The 22,638-nt window shown below is 45.8% G+C and overlaps 1 protein-coding gene across 2 annotated transcripts in view; it reads left to right on the top strand.

Annotated features, from left to right (window-relative positions):
- The window catches only part of LOC135376145 (kunitz-type serine protease inhibitor bitisilin-3-like), a 49,373-nt gene that overhangs the window by 8,975 nt on the left and 17,760 nt on the right, over positions 1 to 22,638 (top strand). For both annotated transcript variants that reach the window (XM_064608741.1, XM_064608740.1), the window contains exons 5-7: positions 134 to 196; positions 10,019 to 10,189; positions 12,810 to 12,986. In XM_064608741.1, coding sequence (XP_064464811.1) covers positions 134 to 196; positions 10,019 to 10,189; positions 12,810 to 12,986 — 411 coding nt within the window. The remainder of the gene's footprint in view (positions 1 to 133; positions 197 to 10,018; positions 10,190 to 12,809; positions 12,987 to 22,638) is intronic.

The following is a 22,638-nucleotide window of genomic DNA, read 5'->3' on the forward strand; positions in this document are numbered from 1 at the left end:
ATATTTCGCGAAATTTAGTGGCGGCGCATATGTGCCGTAGGCCCGATGTGCGAAAAATTCGTATCGCGAAATTAAAGGGTTTTCGTAAGAGTACGTGGTTCTCGGAGAATACCTTACAATGTACTCTATGCAGGAACCTCGAGAAAATATGGGCCCAAGTCGTCTGCGCGTGGTCTTGCCTCGGATGCTGAATCGGGTAAGCGCTTCATCCCAAATGTACTTCACTCTCTTTTCTTCCACAAGGGTGGGTTTGAGAGAACGCCAAATAAGGCAGGGAAACAAGGCAAAGGGTGCGGGCTTGCTGGTGTATATCCACGAAGAAGACTCAGAGGCACTGAGAACTTACGTGTGTCGTCTTCTGTGTCTCTCGGTCTTCTTCATCGCCGGGAAGGTTCGGTGTTAGGTGTCTTTGGGGCAGAAGTGGGTGCAGTTTTCCTAGGTCGTTTTACGGCAAGGAGGAAAGAAAAATGACAAGCGAGTGTGAAGTCATTCCGGAAGTTTGGGTGAGGGGAAGCAACTGGGACAAACAATTATCCTCTCCCAGCTCGCTGAAGCTTGGAGACAAGCTTAATCGTGTAGCTTAATTGATACGTAATTGTTTCTCCTAAAAGTTCACTGAGTGTAGTGACACTGCTACGAAATTTATCGCATTACTTGTCCGTCGCTACTGTCTCGTGCCGGTCAACGTCAACTACGCTGGCAGCAGGATTGTTTGTCCCACTTGTGGCGACGTCTCACCGCAGATTGGTCGGCTACAGTGACATGATCTATACAACGTGGTCATGACGTGCCCTATAGGGACCGTGCGACACCTAAAGGGGGCGCGCTGCTCCGTCGCGAAAGCGCCGCCAGTGGCGGTCTTGGAAGCATCCGACGTGATACCACGCCGCCCGTTCTATGCATTCTCAAGTGGAACCGTAGCTTGCGTGGCGACCGCCGTAATTAGAAGGGCTAATTTTCGAACCTTTCTGGGGCGGCAAACACGGAGAGACAAACATTTATGGAGACAAACTGCACAGAAGCAACTACCGTATTTATAATGTATCTAATAGTGCGGGAGGAGAAGAGCCACTCACTCACGTCTGTCTAGTCAAAATACCTGTAAGTGATACGTCGAGAGGATGGTTATTTGACGCCTCACAAAATCCTGGCTTGCTAGCGAAGGCTATGTACGTGTATTTCTCGGATTCCAGCCACTTGTAATATCGTGTTTTTGACTGAGTCTTGAATTTCTTTCGTCCTCTTTGCACACACATAGCTTCGTCACTGAAATCTACATCGTGCCCTTTTTGTCCGTACAAATAAACAGATGAGGTCACAACTTATTGTCTAAACTTGTACTGCAGTTTTTCCAGTACCTTCAGATACAATAACGCTAAAGAGATCCTCAACGAAGTAATTACATGAGTTTATACTTCGGCTACCGCCGTAGGCTTGCGGCACGACAGCTGTGAAATGGTCAGTGCGTAAATACTAAAACTAAACCTTTTTGACAACGTAGAACTTCCGTTCTCACTGTGAGACTCGTCAACTAGATTACCGGGAGCAATATCGGCTCTGGGCACTGGCGATGAAACACCTCAATCATTATCTCGAAATAGGTTGCCGTTTGGTCGGTGCATTTGACGATGCTATCAGTATCCAGCGGCGTTTCACCGTCACGAAAGTGGCAACTGTAAATCATTGATCATTTTGCAGGTCCTCATTCAGTTTCATGGAAACTAGAACAAAAGAAATATAATATGTTGTGCACACCTCATGCAATGGCCGAACGCGCGTCACAAACGCTATTCCTGCGAGTCTAGTGCGCTCGGTGGTATTGGAAGCATAGAGATCACGAGAAATGAAACATGGTCCCTAATGAAGAGTTCTTTTAGGTGCTGGCGCAGTTAGCAATGCAACAGTTCCAGTGTGGCAAAAAAAGACGCCCGCACTTCACATGTAAACAAAGCTGGCTACCCGGAGGCTATCACGCAAAGTACTTTCTCCGGAGGCCGCATCGCGGCGCCACCAGTTTGTTGCACACTCCCTATACGTCGTCATCTCCACTGCACTTTCGTGATTTTTTATTAGCACTCTTATTTCGAACGAAAGATCATAAGAGCTTTCTTAGGGGACTGCGAGCTTGGGACCTGGAAATATAAAAGCAGTACAACAAGTCTAACACAAAAATACACTAACACAAAAATACTTAAAAGAAGTCACATTGGTCTTATCGTACTTCAATTGTGGGGTGACAACATAGAAAAAGGTAGACCTAGAAAAGAAGAACCTAGTTCGTTCTTGCAATGGAAGCAAGATAAGTCAAGTTCCCGAATGCAATCTTGATGAGTCCATCTCTTTGCATGGGTCCACTACCAGTCCACGTGGATCGCTCTTCTTATTTCATCCTCATATTTCGCTTCGCAAAACCTGTTTGTATCTCGTATGTTAGGAACATTCCAGAGGATGAGTGAACAATAAATATCTAAGGAACAAGCATAATGCTACTTAAAGGAACCATGAAATGATTTTCGCGAATTCCGAGTACTCTGCAGGAAACCGTTCTCATGATCCCTCACTATCGTACACACATCGACTTTTAACCGTATTCTGTACAACAGGGGCGCAGTTATCAGACAAAAATAGCGGGGCGTGACCGCTGAATATATGCCTTCGAAGCGGGCTTACGTCATCGCCATCCAATTCTCTCAGCCAAATGTCAACGACGAGAAAGACACACCCCGCGGGACCATGTGGGTGCATGGTTTCGGTTTGGACAACAACGACGTTGTATATCTCCCGTCGAAATCACTCGAAATACGGCGAAAGGCAAATTGTCAGCAATGGAGGAAGAGATTATGCGACACACACAGCGTCTATGGATCGTTCGGTACTCTGCAGCTCGAAAATGTCACCGACGGAGGTATGTTCTGACGAAGAAGAAGTTCAAAGAGGAAAACGTGCTCCGCAGAGCCGTATATTGAAAGGGAGTCTGGCCATTGGGAGGAGTCACAAAAAGAGGCTCGACCTGTCAATCACAGTTTCGGTCATCTGATTGGTTTGTTTTTACGAAGGGGGCCGCCATGACATCTTATTGCCACCCAAAATGGCGACGAAAACAAACGCAGTGAAGCGGGGATTTCGTGACAAAAATCTTCACAGACTACTCTGATTTTACGCTGCTAGCGTACATCCTCATATACGCTTCCTGGAAATCAGTTTCAACTTATACTCATCCATCGATGTCTAACTGAAAATAATACGTTCTGCCGCCGGTGTTAGGCCTAGTGAACACGGCGATCACAACGAAATCATAACAAAAACGGCACTGTGCTGTACAATTTTGAATTTAATTTCTGAATCCTATGCATATACAGATTCTTGCCTTTTTCTGTTCCAAATATTCACGTAGATAAGTAAAAAAATAATACAACGACAGGATGTGCACGAGCAGGTGGTTCTGCCGCCAGCGGTACAACAACCGAAGCAGACGACAATTCCCGACGTGCCTTGCGGTGGCGTTCATCAAATTTGCTAAAAAAATCTACTAGTTTTGCAGATCGGGAGAAATATCGATTTCAATCCCATCCATATCCAGCTGCCGCCCATGTTGGATAGGGGCCCTATATTTCAAGACGTAATTAATTAATCTTATATTTAATTGCATGATTTCATGGATATAAACATTCTTGTTTTTATATTCCAACTATTAATGTAGATTTGTTTAAAAACCATACCGACGACAGAATGCGTCCCAGCAGGTGGTTTTGCCGGCAGCGGTACAACAACGGAAGCAGACGACAATTCCCGACGTGCCTTACGCTCCCTAGGTGGCGTGCATCAAATTTGCACCAAAAATCCACTAGTTTTGCAGATTGCAAGAGGTATCCATTTCAATCGCATCCAATCCACTTGCCACCCAAAATGGCGCTGCCCATGTTGGATACAGGGAGAAATAGTGAGGATAGGTTGATTGATAGCGCCCATATTTCAAGACCTCATTGAAAGTGGAAAAAGTGGGTGGAGCTTCAGGTATAGGCATGACCCATTAATGGCCAGACTCCCTTTTAATATACGGCTCTGGTGCTCCGGTAACCATGCTGACAGTCAACGGCTATATTACATTTTTCGGAGGATTCTGTGTCAACGGCTAGATACAATCTTGCCCCCAGGTCAAATTAAAATATATTTCATGGCGAAGTATGTAAGCTTGTTTGCAAATTTTGCAGTTTGCTCGCAAAAGCCCGTCCACGAATCGGCAACATGTTCTGTGTATGATGTCACGGCCAGTTCGCCTTAGAAGCTGCCGTAGCAGCTGCCATTCACGCCCGTGGTTAATATAGAATATCTTCGCTATTTGAACGATTTTCAACTTCATATTTCACAGAGTCAATGCTTTAGTACAGGGGAACAGGTTAAAAATGATCGTGGGTTTTTCAAATATCCTTTCATGGTCCCTTTAATGGTTGGCTTACGCCTTTGCGAATGAAAGAAAGTCGCGTTGTGTCCCGTGCATGTCCTTACCCGAGTAAAAGTTTCTTCTCAAAAACAGCAAACCGAGATATCCCAAATTTTGTAGAAGCCTCGTTAGATAAATTGACAAATAGAATGCAAACTTATTTTGACATGGTAAGCTATGAAAAACCGCACCGTGTTTGCAATCTGCAAGGTAAATGAATTTCTTCTCCCAAATAGAAAAACTACGAAACGAACGAGAAAAGAGAATGATATCATTCTGGGCGTGTCAGGTTATTCTACTAAAAATGCTGCACTTTCTACAAAAGCTTGCAAAGCAGAAATGCACCCCACAGACTCTTCGACACCGATGTCACCAAGCACGATGTTGCAGAGAAGTAGGAAAGCCTACCTACGTTAATATACGTACGTGGTAGGCTACTGTGTGCATGCAGCAATAAAAAAAAAAAGAAAGAAGAAGAAACTTTCATATGACGCCGTTCACGTGAACCGCACTCTTAGTAAAATCAACCTGGAAATGGACGATATGCTGCACGTAAACAGCATCAGTTGCAGGGGCCTAAAAGTCGAATTGCAGTGAACACTGTCCTATTTACGGAGGCAGTAGCTGAAGCACTAACTGCCCCGTGCCATTCTACAGACCTTCTCACTTTGATTAATCAGAAAGCTGTCCTGATTTCGCTCACATTATAGCTCCAGCAGGACGTATTACGATATCGAAGAATGTGCAAATGGCCGACACAGCTCAAGAACGTACTTTCTGCGTCCTTTGATGCCGTACTCAGCAACTCTTGCAAAATGCGATAATATGCCGCCATAAGAGAGACAATGCAAGCAATCCGCAGCAGAAAAGCTCAAACTTTGGGCAATAAGATTCTAGAAAAGGAGAAACTTATTACAGTTGATGGACATTCCGTGAAGAAAGAGGTCCAACTGTGGCTATGAGCGGGGTACACACGATTTTCAACTCTCACATAGCGATCGTTATCGTTATATTTAAAGTTGGCGCGCTCCACAGCCGCTTTGATAGGCTCGAGCAAGAGCTGGTGGCGAATGACGGTGCGAGGACCAGCTCCCGTGGTTCAGTGATTAGCGTGCTGGCCATGTCACATCGAGACTAGAAGGTACCCGGGTTCGAATCCTGGTGCCAGCTGTGCTGTGTGGGCATTTTTCTGGGTTTTCCTCAGACGCTTTCAGACATACGCCGGCACAGTTCACCTAGAAGTCGGCCCAGGACGCACATTCCCCAGGGCGTGAGTGGTGACGTTGCCCACATAAATAAGGCCGACAACGGCGAGCGCTTTCACCACCAGCACCACCACGGTGCGAGGTGATGCATTTGACGCCCTTTGTAGGATATCGACAAGTAGAACACCGGGCCATGGACGTATGGAGAGCTGGAAGGAGTGTGGAGAATATGCCTAATAATATGCCCAGAAGAAGGAACAGTCTCTTCCACTAATCATGTGGTAATTTCATCTCCCACAGCCCGTATTACGGCGTTAGAATATGCCATTTTAGCCGTCTACGAACATTATTAAAAGATATGCAAATACATTACAATCATTTCACGTATGAATGAAAAAAAAAGTACTTTGAGAATACACTGGTTGGGTTCGTTGTCACGGCATCATACACTATTTAAACAGCTTCAGTGAAGTGTGTGACGCGCGTGACACCTCACACTTGTGTCACAAGATTTGTTGGAAAATAATTGTTCCGAGGCTGAAGCATATAAAGCAGGGTGTCGAACCGCAAGAAATACGGGTTCGGGTTCGCGTTGCTGGAATTTCGTTCTGGCTCAGTTACGGTTCGGCCGCGCCAAAAATCGAACCAGTTCGCGGACCGGTTCAAGGTATATCTCCCATAAAACTGCTTTTATCAGGAAATGCGTGGCTAATAGCCAACTACTGTTGTCTGCATTGACGCTTTTAGTGGCCCGGTACTCCCTTCAGCGAGAGAAAGGAGAAATGGATGAACGCTTGCAAATAGCATCCACTCTGAAGAACCGGCTTATTCCTGCCACTGTCTTCCTAAAACTACTTGTTTTCGCACGTACAGTGCCAGCAAGATACACTTAAAGGAAGCCAAAGCAGATAGACAGCATTCTACGTAGACGACGGCACTGACCCGACACACTAGCAAGCCGACTCACCTCCTCCCTCTTTTTTCCTTTGGTATCATAAATATCTCCCCCCCCCCCGACACACTACATTCGCAGTGTGAATCGATCTGGAACCGTACTGAAGCATGTCGAAAATAAGTCTGCAAACCTTGCTCTGTCCGAGCTGACAACCGCAGTGTGTTAATTCACAACACAACGGCAATGTGTCACAACACAGTTGCACTACGAATAAGCAGAACTACATTTACTTTTCAAAGCACGACCAATCAAACAGGCACCGTTCCGCGTATGCTCCTTCTCCACTTCCGATATTTCTGACTTGTGTGAATCTTACTGCTCACGTGTAAAGGGATATGTTAGGCGCTTGCTTAATCACATATTCGTCTTATAGAGCTACACTTCTCCATTCCTGCCTCATTAGGTGGGCGACGGCAGGCCACTCACCTTTAAGAAAATACAACAGTTGCTAGCAGAGGACGGCCGCGTCGTTTGCTTGGGAACCCAGAGTTTGACAAGCGTCCGCGTGGCGCCTCCTCTCTGAAGAGTAGACACTCAGCCCGTGCGTGGGGAGCTAGCCGCGGCGCTCACAAGGACAACTGCGCTTCAACGTGTTTAAAAAGACGCTGAAAGCATACTTACTATAGGGCTGTTGCAGTGAAGTTTGCACAGCGCCATTTCGGGCCCAAACGGCCGCGGATCCCAACAGTAAGGAGTTCCATCAGCGGGTTTTGCATGGTGTGTCAAACGGTATGGTGCCAAGGAAGCTACAAAACCTGTAGGAAATCAACAGAAAAAGCGGTGCTTCTTGAAAAGCGCGAACAACTCGAAACCGTGTACTTGAAAGTGCCGCGTCGTCTGCTTAACTGGGGAGTGTTGCATGATTTGGGGCGCTGTTGTTGCTGCTCACTCGCGCCACCTGGCCCAGAGCAACAGGCCCATACGTCCTCGTTTGACTGTTAGCTGAGAATTTGCGAAAGCCGTGATACGAAGACCAGTGTGTTGTCGTTCGGGGGTTGAGAGGCACTTGAACTCTTATGCTGACTTCCTTTATGTCCGAACCGTTCAGTTGCGAACTGGTTACCGCCATTATTTTTTACGGTCATACCAGTTCAGGTTCAACAGTGTCAGGAAAATTTCGGTTCGGGTTCGGTTCCGGCAAAAATAACAGTTCGGGTACGGTTCGACACCCTGGGACAAACATGACACAACCTCCCAGACAAGTCGTCGGAAAGCGGATGCCAGCGTGGTCGAATTGGTCAAGGCCGGTAATCGAGAGATGCGTGGTTCAAATCTCTCCGCTTTTTCAGTAACTGCCATATTTCATGTACAGGATTTCTGTTCGCAAACGTCACGCTTCACGTGCTCCAAGTGTCACAGGTCTGGTAAGTGTCACGATATGGCAACTGTGCTGCACTGACTATGGCTGTGCCACTGTGTGTCACTGTGTATGGCTGTGCCACTGTGCCATGTGTGTGACTATGGCTGTGCCACTGGCTGACTATGACTGTGCTGCACTGAGATGGGTCACCGATGCTCAAAGCAACACTAGTGTAGACCAGCATGATCAGATCATACACATTTGACCCAACCAGTTAATGCACGTCACATTGTGTGTGAAGTAATAGTTACAAATGACTGTCAACGGATCCGCACTACGAACGACAGAACACATAACAATAGGCTAAAATGTGATATAATCACATGTCATAGTCACGATTTATTTGTTGTTGTGATGTAGAGAGGGCATTGGGTGCAGACCGGCTAAAACAAAGCTAAATAAATTAGGGAACCTTATCTGATTTCGGAAAGAATAATGAAGAAAATAATTACAGACGTCTTCCTATGTGGCAGCGTTGGTGTGAGAAGACATTATTTCTGAAAACAGAATGAGAACGAATATGGCCAACGTTACAATTGCCGAGCTACCGACAGCAGCAGAAGGAGTGACAGTGTGTTTGTATTTGGTTGGCAAATGGCATATCCTCTGCGTTGTAAATTTGTAGATTTGTAAATTTGCATGAAAACACGGAACTAAAGCAGATGAAAAATAAAAAGTATCAGAGCAAAGAAACGGAAAAAGCAAGGGAAGTCTGAACGTTGTGTGAATTTTTTTGCGGTTCGCCTTCCTTTTTTACCGGCATAGAGCACTCGCCCGCGCTGGTCGGGGATAAGCCGCGAGAAAGCGAAACTCCTCCAACGCATCTTTCTGTGTTCTTAATGCGTGCGACGTGGCATATCAAAAGTATTGGGCGCGTTAGCGACATATTGCGTATTCGTGGGTTTATTATGGGTGCAGCTACATTACTAGATATGGAAGGTAGTGCACGTTGAGCATCAAGTTATGTTTCACACGTTCATGCTGCGGATGCGATTGCGTACAAAGTGAATTACTTGGCCTGCACAGAAACCATTTGCTTTGACATTTATCCGATGAGACGCGTAATTATCATAACGCTGCTCACGGTTACGCGGAAATTATATTAGAAACTCACCGATGAACCCATGCTCAACGTGAAGGTGGCCGTACATGATGTCTGTCGGGCACAGAGGATGCCAAGTGTTCATTGAAAGCTAAGCACCTGCACATCCCTCGGCGTGTTGGGACTAGGTCGACGTCCGAGCACTCGTAGAAACACGCATGGAAAACCTGCTGATGAAGAAATAGAAAGAAAAACCGCAGTTTCCACGAGCGTCCCGCCAGAAGGCTAACGAAGAGCTTTTTATTTACGGTGAGACGTCTGGTAACCCCGTGTGATACTCATAAAGGCGCCTTTGATCGTTGCAGAGCCTAAGTTTGTGCTGTGACACTTTTTAAATGCTCGCTTTCACGCACACAAAACTGTCACACCTACTTTAGGTGTCACTCGTTTTTAGAGTGTATCAAACTGTTTTGTGTACACTGCCGTGTCAACTGTATGCCGCATCTCATATTGAATGGTAAGGACACATTGAAGGAGATGTTCACTCTCACAACTAAACTAGAAAGCTGAACCACAAGACATACGTATCTGCAAGTCCCAGCCACTTTCCTCCCGCTGTGAAGGCAGGCATTCTTTGTGTCGAAACTTCACGTAATCGCTCGATACTTTACAAATATGTGAATGAAAGGTGAAAATACGATACAATAACGATAAATTTACAATAAGTAAACTTGAACACAAATCTATTTGAATATTTTGCAATGCCATGCCGGTAAAATATTAGCATATTTCCTAATCATTCTGAGCAAAGAAAGTCTTCGGCAACGAGTGTCTGCCCTTGTGGTTGATGACGGCTCCTTCCCATGGCTCTTCGCATGAAAGCATGCTTGGGATTGACGGACTCTTAAACCACGTCTCGTCGACCAGCGAGACAGTTTTATTTATTATGTGGGTGTTGTTGACAGTGCGACTCCCATCCGACATGCATGTAACCTGTATTGATGTTGTACTGCAGATAATCCTGCTATCTGTGAGCTGCCGAAAGAACAAGGAATGTGCGACGACTTCGTGATCAGGTTCTATTACGACCTTCAGGACAGGAACTGCGAGCCATTCGTCTACAGTGGTTGCCAAGGAAACGAAAACAACTTCGAGACGTTCGAGATGTGCGACGCTACTTGCGGAAGTAAGGCCTCATCTTACGACAGTTATGTCAATTCGTTACTTTGTGTGCCGATCCCCATCCGAACTTGTCGCGACCCCCAGTTTGGGAACCACTGTTGTAGGAAGTACGGAAACGGCTGTTTATTTCTAGAGAGAAAGAGAGAGAAACTGATGTTCTGAGGCTGGAACAACATAGAAAGGACAGATACAAACTACAGTCACTAAATAAGCTACGTGTAGCTTAGTTAGTGACTCTAATACAAACAAAGCCTCAAATTGCCTAAGAAATCAACGATGAAAGATCAACAGTCACTGAAAAGGTTAGCCAGCTGTAGGGATCGAACCCACATCTTCTACCGGTCCAGGGCTCTACCAATTGAGCTAAGCTAACACGCCTCTCCAGCGACTTTCGGGGTGCGTCATCTGAAGGAACGACAAACCAGCCACTCATTCTCACTCACCCTCCTTTCAGTCGTACATTTTTTGCTCACTCATACACACATTCATACGATGGAAATCGACGCAAGCGGCACCTGTTGAACAAGAGAGAAACTGATGTTCTGAGGCTGGAACAACATAGAAGGGACAGATACAAACAAAGCCTCAAATTGCCTAAGAAATCAAAGATGAAAGATGAAAGTCACTGAAAAGGTTAGCCAGCTGTAGGGATAGCGGTAGAGCCCTGGACCGAAAGATCCAGAAGATGTGGGTTCGATCCCTACAGCTGGCTAACTTTTTCAGTGACTTTCAACTTTCACTGTTTATTTCTAGAACCGCTCTGCACATTTCTGGTTCTTCAAATTGAGAGAAGTTAAAAGAAAGGAAGTAGCTGAAGCGAATAAACGCGTAAAACCAAGAGTAATAATTGAAAGTGGCTCATTTGCGCACGAAGAAAATGGAAGATAGCGTGTGCATCACCTAACGTATCAAAACGTCACATTAAAAAGTGTACTCGTTTGAGCTCGGGGAGCTTTTGTTGAGCATTTTTTTCCATTTGAAGCCGGGAGAAATTGAATTTTCTGAATTGAACTCCGAAATTAGCAAACTCAGCCTCGCGTTTCTTTTTTGTTCTTTGAAACTGAAAGGGCATGTCGAATTACCCCATTCCATTCCGAAATGCCTTCCCAACTAGAATGGTAAAGCTGAAAACCATTGCGAAAAACCACTTTTTTTTTGCCATAGTTTCTCACACCATGTGTGAAATAAAATTTAATTCAAATTCAATTCAAAACACTCGTAAGCTGGTACATGACCAACAAGAAAAAGCGTCTGAGAAAGTATTTCTGTTGTCTTGCCTGGTCTCTCGATTTTCTTGTTCGTCATGTAGGAGATACTGTGAAGAGTCCCATTCGTTGAATGAGGCCCCTTGGGAAGTCCTCAACAAGCCGTGTCAGTCTAGAGTACTGGTTAGCGCACTCGACCCGCAAATGAGCGGTGTGTGCTTCGATTCCCGTAGCTCTTTCGGCGACAGCCACGTTTCAATATTTACGTCATCCTGTTTCTAATATCATATTGACATTAATTGCACACCGCGTCGTATTGAGTTGTTGCGGAAATACAATGTGGCGCAGGCAGGTGTTAGTGGAACAAATGGACTCTAAAGCCTCAAGACGTTCGGTGTCCAAGAGATTCGCGACCTTCTTGCTGCGAATCACTACGTGTGTGTCACACATTTCTTGCTTGTGCTTGTGTCACACATTTCACACACACTGTCGGACATTCCTTGCGGTTCGCAAAGTGGACGCATGATCATTCCTCATGCTTACATCGTAGAAAAACTGCTACAATATTCCGTCACCGGCCTCATCAGTTTACATAATGCCTGTAAGAGTACATAATCTGCAAAGTCAGGGTAAACAGCAGTCACCCTTTCCACATTTGCGCAACTACACTTTGCGGAACATGTTAATGACATTGTCAATTCTTTCTCTGTTTTGGGGCTTATCGCAAGAATCACTGGTGGGTTCAGTGATCCCCATTTTTATAAGATTGTTCCGTTCTCTCGTTATCCCGAGGCTCGAATAATGCTCCATAGTGTTGAACAGAATGGGTCTAGTTCTAGCATCTAAAACCGAGGATGTACACCGTTTATTCGTATGAATCTATTACGATAGGTATTTCCGAAGATGTTTCTATATAAATACTTGAGAATTCTAAATCGCTGTGATATGAAGTCGTTGGACTTTGGACGAAAAACTCGTGTGTCTTCCTCTACAAGTGTGCGCATGGTATTCTTGATTGTGAATGTGTGACCCGAGCTATCCCGCTAGATAAATGGACATTATCAGATTGTCGAAATGCTTGAAGTGAATTTACTGAATCCAATAATATGGTTGCAACGTTTATTTAATAAAGTACACGTTTCCCTTGTGGTATTGATCGCTTTATCTCAAATGTTAAAAAATTCAAAATGCTCTTCACTAGTTTTTGCCAATTAAGTTTATGTTGTTGCGAATGTGAATATGTTTTATTGTTTTTCTTTGCACCATTATGAAGGCTCTAGGGCCGTTTATGGACGCATGAAATAAATAAAATGAAATGCGTTCATAATGTGTGTAATCAGCAAAAACAGGATAAAACAGCAGACACCATTTCCACATTTGTATCATTATCCGTGACGGTGTGTGCGTTCTTCCACACAGGAAAAAGCACAATTGACATTTGTCATCTAAGCCCGGATAAAGGACCCTGCAAGGGATACTTCCAGATGTTTTACTTCGACCCCGAAACGAAAAGCTGCAAGAAATTCATCTACGGCGGTTGTCAAGGAAACGGGAACAACTTCGAGACGCAGGATGAGTGTATCATTGCATGCGAAGGTAAATGTCATCGTCGCTTGATGATACCCCCGCTTTGTTTCGTTTCCTTTTTGGGGGGAGAGTGGAGTAGTGAAAAGGGCACCACACAAGCGATAGGAAAACACACCGTGATAAGCTACGAGTACCCGTACAGGGGGCTTAATCGCTTCATCGTCGTTACGGTCGTTACAAGCTAACGAGTGGCGGGAAATTAAAAAAGGTGGGCACGTGACAAATTGCGCGTGACGTGTACCACGGCCTTCACGTATCGCGCGAAGAGCGCCGTGCACGTGTTTCATCACGTGCCCACCTTTTTAAACTTCCCGCCCGCCTTTTTGAATTTCCCGCCTCTCGTTAGCTTGTAACGACCGTAACGACGATGAAGCGATTAAGCCCCCTGGGTGTTGCAGTAACCATGCCAAGAAATGTTCGCGAGAAAAGCATCCTACGATAAAATATGTAATCGACAACATTCATCTGTAGGTAGCTTTTGCCACGTACTACAACACGTACTACAATAATTTTATTACTTCCCAATTCGGAGAAAATTACTTTCTGGAATTGAACTCCAAAATTCGCAAAATCAACGTGACGTTTCTTGCCAGAAACAAAAATAGCACATTTAGGAGTACTCTCCCGGTCAAAATTAACCTGGCACCCAATGCGCGTGCGACAATGTTCGCGCCCATCGCCCTCAATACCCGGCCAGTAAAAACTAGCTTTAATTCGAGACAGCGTTTTCCCCAACCCCGGGTGTCCTCCACAAGCGCTGTCGTGTGCGGGCTGCAGTATCTCGCCATTTACTGTTCGGCAGTACCAACTGCCTTACCTTTTTCCCGGCAACTTTGTCGTCGTGGTGTAGCATGTCCTCCATGCATTTCATGCCGTGAGAGCCAGCCGCCGCCTGCTCCCATGCCTGAGCTAAACTCCGGTCTTCCCTTCGACCGCTTCTGAAAGCTCTTCTTTGTTCGAGTGGCGTTAGCGCATCGTCATCATCATTCGAGATCGCGTTAACCATTACGCCAGATTAGAGCCCTGCACGGGCCGACTTTTCCGGGCCCGGACCTTCATATTTTTATGCGGCCCGGCCCGACCCGGCGTCCAAGCAAATAGAGCCCGGCCCGGCGAGTAGATCCCGGCCTAGTATTTCCAGCCGCGACGTACGCGTTTCTGGCGATTATCAAACAAATTTATAAGTAAATTTATAAGGAGAGAAGACAAACATACAAGTGATGGATGGCGGTTTAACACCGTAACCGCACGAGACCAAATTAAATCCAGAACGCACGCGGGCATGGGCGTTATCGTTACACTGTCAAGATTGCCGAGGTAGAGCATGCTGTCGAGAAACTGCTTCTCCCAGTCCCTACCCCTCTCACCAAGCTTTGCCAAAGTGATTGTGAAATATGTGAGGAGTGAGGAGCAATGTAAAGTGGCTTGGAAAATGTTCTAGAGGATCGAATCATATGCATAATGCGGTATCCTTTGCTTGTCTTTGCAAAATATGCACAGGAATGACGCAAGCGCATGATGATATGAACTAATGCATCTCCATTGGGTGGAATTAGCTGCGTGGCCCGGCCGGGCCTGACTCTCGGGAACATATTCGTCGGCCCGGGCCCGGCCAGCCCCGGCCCGCGGTGGTGGCGTATTTTAACGGCCCGGCCCGCAGGCCGGGCCGGGGGCCCGGGCCCGTGCAGGGCTCTACGCCAGATGTCGGTTTATCATCGGTTAGTTCTTCGTCCCCGAACAAACTCCCTAGCATGTCGGTTGGGTCCCCGCGTCTAACTTCTCGCGTCTTTTCTCTGGTCGCCAGAGTGTCTACTTCGTCATCTGATCTGCCCTGATGTGTAGTGTTTGGAGCGTTCCACGCTGCTAGTGATGGCAAGCATTCGGTGCTAGGCCCCAACGTTTCCACAAACGCACAATCGATTGGTACAATGCGATTTACATCACCACCAGCCTCCTCGGCTGGAAACAAAAGGGGTAAAATACCGAGCTTGGCGCACGTCAGGTGACCGAATGCTGACACTAACCAAAGGTCGGCCTGTGCATCGCACGCGAACTCAGGAAACATCCTAGCGGGAACTACTGTTATATCGGCTCCACTATCAATGCGGGCAGTTCCGCACCGCAGTTCTAGTTCCCAGACGGTAGCCGTCTTTTATGGGTCTCGGGCATCGAATCCGCTGACCTTCACAACTATAACCTGCAATCCCTCTACCATTTGCCTTTCAGTTGCCACCCGCTTTGCGTTATCACCTCGGAGACCGCCACCCGGTTTACTACCCTTTGTTTCCCGTTTTCCGTTTGAGCCTCTTCTGGCTTCGTTCGTGCCCTTGACCTGACCTTTCTCGGGACAATCCCTCGCCCAGTTGTCTCTGCCACATGTGTAACAGTTGTTCCTTCGCAGCCGCCATTCTCTGTTTGCCGCCTGCGAAGCTCGCACCTGCCGCTCGTTTTCCGGCTTCCCTTTTTCCCCCTCGCTGATCACTCACTGGTGCATTTCTCTTTGCTTCGCCCTACCGCGCTATTCCTTCCTTTTGCATCCTCAAATTTCGCAACAAATTTAATAAACTGGTCTTCGGACGGCTTAAGCTTTCCACGCTAAAGCTTTAGGAATTCCTGTGCCTCATCGCTAAGGGTCTCTAGAAACTGATCGGCCACGATAAGCGTGAGGAGAGAGTCATAATCCTCACACTCCCGCGCTTTTGCGTACGACCACGGTCACTCAATACTCTTTCTGGTCAGGAAACTCGCGCGAGAACTTCATTTCGGCGGCCGAGCGGCGCGGCGATCGTTCGGGGGGAGACTTTCGTGTCCGCCGGTGCCTGCGCATATGGCTTGCATAGTGTTTCTATGGGTGTTTAGAAGTGTACACCTTTTCTTCCTTTGTGCTTGCGCTTTGAGTGCGTAAGCGGAGGTTCTTTTTTTAAATATCCTCGAAGTTTATTGCAATCTTTGCACTCTGTTCGTATGTAAGAATGATCTGCACATATAAAGGAGACATCGCCTGATTCGAGCGTGAAGCATTTCGTGATGACTATATGCTCTTCATAGAAGAGGAGCCTTAACTTGACGAGGACTGAATGAAATAATTTTTTCTTTCCCTAAAAAACAGCGATGACTTGGTCTACGGGTATAAACAGAAAACATTCACTAATAGCCTTATTGGAGATGTACTGCAATGAGTGTGGTTTGTTGAGCTCCTTCAGGTTGATCACTGTGTGACATGTGTAGCATCAAACACTAAGAACAGTAAAATTTTCAAATATATATCATTCAACATGATATCAATACAATAACATATATTAAGGTACAACTTGGGGGAAAAGATGTAATGCCAATTCGGCGTAGTATACGAAGTCCGCTCATACCTATTGGTTTTTGCTGCACTGGAAGCAGGCAGAGGGAGAGGTGATGTTTTTCTGTTTTTATCTACTCATTTTTCCTTTTTCTTTCTGCAATGCTTCTGCAATGCGTCAAAAGCTTCTACGGACCATAAACTACAGACTCTAGAGTCCATTCATGGCCGTGATATAGTGCTAAAAATATATAGTTTCCTTGTCTTCGTGCTGAATTTGAAGAGAAAGGCTAACACAAGAGATTTTCTCTCCTTCCCCCTGCTTATCTCTTTCCAGTTTTTTTTTTTTTGTTACCAGATACCACCGTGTTGTTCTCGTAAATGTAGTTTTTTGGGCAATCCCAAAATTTCCTTCTGACCTCCCAAATAAAACTCCATTCCACCATTTTAAATAGTGTGTTCAGTGAAATGTCCTGGAACTGACCTGACCGATATGCCGAGGCTATCTACAACGCGATGATAGTGGAGCCGTTGAATTTGACATCTGAATCTTGTCAACAAAATTCTATAGTTGGAAAGCGCTATCAGGCCACACTTCAGCAATAGGAAATTCTATCGTGTTAATTTAATAGCCCGGCTTGAATCTCGTTGGAATCGGCAAAGGAACATATCGTTTCCTCCGTAATTTCAGAGTATTCGCCCAGACTACATTCAGGAGGCACCAATCATTGTGCCTGCTGGTTTTGTTGTGATCTCTCACAACGAGTTTTCCCATCATCTCTTCCCAAAGTATGTAAAAATTGCTCTCTACGATACGTTAAACCTTGTGCATGGCACTCCACCACATCAAAAAACAATATAAATATATTTCCTCGCCGAAAACGATCGAGCCATACAATTTATAGCATGTGTATCCCCCGGCTCTCATACAGCCACACACACACACATAAATGGGATGATGATGTAGTGGGTCATTCTCCGCCTTTATGGCGGTTACACTGCCCCATTGCGCTTGTGGAAGGGATGAGAAAGTGATGATGGAAAAGTGTCCGGTTAGAGTTCGTCCATCTCATACCACCCGAGATCATTTTAGATTATTAAAATACAGGATTTCCATACGTACTTCTTCTGAAGTCTTATCTGTCTGCGCTGGAATAGAATCACCTCGTAATTTTATCTGTGTTCAACAAACTGCCACGAGGAAAACAAGAAAATCACGAGTTTGGAAAGTTTCGCGCTCACGCAATAACTACGGAAAGCGTCATTAGCTACCATATGTCACTGGATTGAGTGATTGTGCAACAAAATGCAATAATATGTTTCTAGACCATCATTGAGAGCCGCGAGTGAGAGAAAAATTAAAATTTTCTGTGTCAAAGAAAGACAACAACGAAAGTTGCAATATACGCGACAAATCAGCAAATTTACGTTCACTGAACTGAAATGTGACGGCTCAAATCATGAATCGCTTCGAGAATTAATTGTTTCTGCTATGAACACGAAATGAACTTTAAAAAGTAGCTTATCAAATATTCCCTGAAAGCACGCAGTGCTGGGGAAACGTCGTCTGCTCCACGAGGGTGTCTCCCCCCGAACGACGCGATCTCCCCAAGCGGGAGCAATTGTCCCAAAGTGACCTAGTCTGTTGTATTCGAGCGGAGTTTCCTGACCAGAAAAAGTATTGAAGGACCGTGGTACGACCCATAAACTGCGTTCACGTGGACTGATAAATCGATTGAAAGCCCCAGTCGACTAAACGTCAAGGTCGGATGGCGAGGGTGTACATGACAATCGGCTGGGACTCCCAAGGTCGCACAGCGCTCGACTGAAGCTTAGGGGAACCTGCTGGATAAGTTGCATGACCGGTTTCAGTCGACAGCTGTCGTCTGAACCACCCCATCGTAGCGACTTCCTTCCTCTGTGTCGACTTCCCTTTTAAGAGGGGATACCAGCCGCGGCGTTTCGCCGACTCTTGGCACGAGATGGCGCCGGGGTCTAGACAGCCACCAGATGGCGCTATAGGCGCCGGGTGCCGTACCCAGTACCGTTGTTCAGGAAGTGCGCAATACGCCGCTGGGGCATGTAGTTCCAACAACACGCGTGACCTTGTTGCATTTGTTCGGATCGACAAGAATGTACGGCTAATCTCCTAAGAAAAGAGGAGTTCTTGAAGGGAATGCAGCTTTGTGGGACATATGTGTCTGCGGTTTCTTCCTTGGTTCGCACTCTGTTCGACTTGTGTATCGTCTTGCAGCTTTTGACTTACAGCGTGCTCCTCACTAAAATCTCCCGACTGAATGACTCGAAAACGGTTCATGCTGGTGAAATAATTTCTTTTGGGTTGGTATTAGTGATGCGCCGGCTACAAGATATGCCGCGTAACGTTTATTTGCATACTGACACCAATTGAATAAAAATTAACTTATGAATTTCGCATGCGATGGTCTCCGAGCATGTACCCCATGAAAGGGCACCTTCATAGGTTTCCATTTCTTTCCCCTAAGTGATCGAAAGCAGGTTATTAAAGCGAAGTTCGGTGAAATAACTTATTTGCTGTATTAATTCACGAGAAGTCTATCCTACATAAATTGTACAGCTAATTTTAATCGCAGATGTTGGGATAACAGTTCTCGTATCTGGGTCCAGGAAGAAATGTCCCCGGAAAAAATGTCCCCGGAAGAAATGCCCCCGAAAGAATTGTCCCCAGAAGAAATGTTCCCTGGAAGAAACGTCCCCGGAAAAAATGTCCCCTGAGGAAAATTCACTTTTGGTACGCGTAGACTGGTTGACTTCGGACGTTGACTTTAGGACGGTGTGAATGTTTGGATTTTTGAGCACCGAAGCGAGTAACCGTATATCCTATTCCATTTCCTAATCAAATATGGAATTCCAAATCGAAGTGATGCTTCTACTAAACTGAATATATTTGAAGAGACCCGGCACATGGAGAACAAAAAAAAAAAAAAAAGAGTAAGCGCTATACTTACGCATACATACAGGGTGTCCCAGAAAACGTGTCATTGAATTATAATAAAAGAACTACACCACCTAGAGTCATGCGGTCAATGGCATTTGTTCTTACTGGGTTTTTGCCACCTCCTGTTGTGAATGTCGTGTAACGTAAGTTTAATTATGTACATTTTTGCGACCTTAAGTCGGAAATTTGCCTAGCAAAGGTCACTCTTCTATCCCACCAATGTGAAGAGCGTGCCTAATTTTGTCAAGTGGATGATAATTGACAGGGATATTCAGGAGCTATCCCATCGGAAAAAATAGCCGAACATCATGCTCTACGGAGGTCGCACAGAATAGCGCACAATGAATTTTTCAGCGCAATCTTTGTCAATCCGACGAAAGGAGGTTGGAAACCCAGCCCTCCCCGACATCGCAGAAAGAGATAAAACAGGCACGGCTTATCACGTCCGACTTTCGCTTGGATAATACTTTCCCTCTCCCAATTTTAGGACCTGTTACTTTTTCTACTATCACTCTGTGGGCTGGCTTCGGAACCTCCTTTCGTCGGATTGACAGCGATTGCGCTCAAAAAGTCATCGCGCGTTATGGTCCGATGCTCCAAAAAGCATGATATTCGGCTATTTTTTCCGATGGGATAGCTCGTGAATATCACTGTCAATTATCATGAATTTGAGTGAATTCGGCACGCTCTTCATATTGGTGGGGTAAAAAAGTGACATTTACTTGGCAAATTTCCGAGTTCAGTTCGCAAATATTTACATAATTAAACTCGGAGTACATGACATTCACATTATGAAGTAGCAAAAACCTAATAAAAACAAATGCCGTTGACCGCATGATTGTAGGTGGCGTAGTTTTTTTATTATAATTCAATTACACGTTTTCTGGGACACCCTGTATACGTACCGTACATGTTTGTACTCCAATATATGTTGTATATGTATCCAATTACGGTTATTCAACGAGTCACTTAATTTATTCGTATTCATTTCCATTTTAAAATGACTATTCACACATAGCATTTCTTTGCCTAGGTAGTCGCTGTGCGTCAGTTTTGGTGAATTTACTTCATTGTGTCTTGCAACAATGCGGCCTGTACAGTCATGGGGCTCCCGAGATGTGATACCGCTAGACATACTGGAATATATTTTTGTCTGTCAATTTTGTTGCTTTCCCCCCGCATTTTATTTTCCTCTTCACACATCACCGTGCACGTCGATCTGCGCACTTCTAAAAAAGAACTTGACAGGCTCCTGGTCAATCCGAATGGCGTCTTCTCTCCTGATTTGTTGAAACTGGACGGCGTACTACTTTCTGTGACACTTCACATTTGTGCTAATTAGCAGAGAAAATGTTTTTCCGTGTTAGCGCTGCGAAGCAACTATTGCTGTACGCGGTGTACAGGCGTGGACGGAGGACAGCAGGAGGGAGGGTGACAGGGGGTTAGTATGCGTCCTGGGCCGACTTCAGGGCTAAGTGAGCGGACATTCATCAGGAAAGTCCGACGGAAAACCCAGGGAAAACCTCAGAGAGCACACCTGGTGACAGGATTCGAACCCGTGTCACGTTGTATCAACGAACGTGAAATTGATTGCAGTGTATTCCCTACGAGAAATTGTAAGTGAAAGTTGGTCGAGCTTCAAAGTAAAAACCCTTAGTAAGTGGTTAGGAATTTTAGTATTTATTTTGAGCCGGAGGACTTCAAGACCTGCAATATCGCAACCGGGGATTTCGCTGTCTCGGAGTATCACCGGGTTTTGTCCGGGCACACATGGTACAGAACTTGTTGCGGACACCGAGGAAAAGAACCTTTTGCGTGCGGTAACCAACGATGGTGCCCTGAAAGTGAACCAGTATAAGATTTGCAGATTGCGGTGGCCAAAATTACATGCCTTTAGAGAAAGGTAGAAAACGATGGAATAAATCACAGGTGAAATGTCAAACGATTATAAATATCCTGCATTTGGACAAATCCGTGTAGTGCCGTGCATGTTCATTTGTATAGATTTTTACTCGGATAATGCACTCCAAAGACCAAAGGAGTGAATAGAATCCACTTACCATTCCCGAAAGGGAATCGTACTTGTTTTTATACGACCGCTTTGCCCATGCGCCGTCAGCAACCGCAGTGATCAATGGATAGCCTTCATTGTCCACCTCACCAGCTTCTCTTGCTAACCTGGCTTCTTCCACGCCAGCCTGCCTCATTTCTTCCCACGCAGCCTTTTCTATTCCTTCAGCAACGGTATCCTGGCACCTACTAAAGGTATCACTCGCCATGCACGGGATATCGAGAGAGCCAAGCAGCTCCTGGAGACCAGATAAGCCAGAGCCGATAGAGATTATGCCGGAAACTGCAGCTGTGTTGACGTCGATGCGGCACTGGTTCTCTCTCGAAAATCGTTCGTCAGAGTGAACTATGACAGTTTTGTTGCACATTTGGCAGCGAAGAGTGAACGAGCTACGTAACCCGTTCCGCTGTTCTGATATGATGTCCATATCAGCCAAGCCGCAGTCAAACGGCGTGTGTTTCGACACGCTTTTCAGAGTTGAGAAGAAATGTCCAATGTCGATGATACGTCGTCCAGTGATTGCATCCGAATCTTCATGGCAATGATTCTCACTGGAGGGTGTCTCATTAGCCTGGGACAAGGCAGCGTCAACAGACTCAGTTGAAGAATCGTGCTCCACGTTGCTGCTGGTTGGATCAAAACTGTCCTCCTCGCAAGATACGTCAACATGTCGACCTGGTGCTTCAGTATTCGTCTTCCGCTGAGCTCTCGCACGTCGAAGTGAAGTCAACTGCGCTATCGTTCTTCGCTTACGGGCACCAACGACATAACTTCGGACCATCCTTCGAATTGGAGAACTTTCCGCAACGAGAGGTAGCAGAAGTGTGGAATCGGCAGCCTAAATTTCGGTCAAATTCCCCCACATTGTGAATGTAAAAGCACTCCCGGCACTTGACCACCGACCTAGATCCGTCACGGGATCGTTCACCGTTCCAGGGGAGAACGTGGCTGACCGTATGCACAAAACAGTAGAAAGGAGATAACAAGACAGGTCAAAGTCTTTTGGTATTCTGGGAATGTGGCGTTCACCTCTGTGTTATAACCTTTGCGTAAAAGAACGCTGTGTAAAGGAGAGCCACGCGACGCGACCTCTTGTGTCTCCTCCTTGGCCTCTACGTGGGCTGTCGCGGCCGACGCTTTAGAAAAAGGTTGACTGGGCAAAGTTCAATTCAAGAAATCAAATTTACTTCAGTTGAATATGAACACAAATATTTTTTCAACGGTGGCAAACCAATGTGCCGGAGGAAAGCCTTTAATCCAAAATTTCCCCGTAGAGTCATTTTCTTATAGAGTCATGTGACACGTTTCCTGACGTGACATT

Source organism: Ornithodoros turicata, unplaced genomic scaffold (assembly GCF_037126465.1).
Source record: "Ornithodoros turicata isolate Travis unplaced genomic scaffold, ASM3712646v1 ctg00001047.1, whole genome shotgun sequence".
NCBI classification, from domain to species: domain Eukaryota; kingdom Metazoa; phylum Arthropoda; class Arachnida; order Ixodida; family Argasidae; genus Ornithodoros; species Ornithodoros turicata.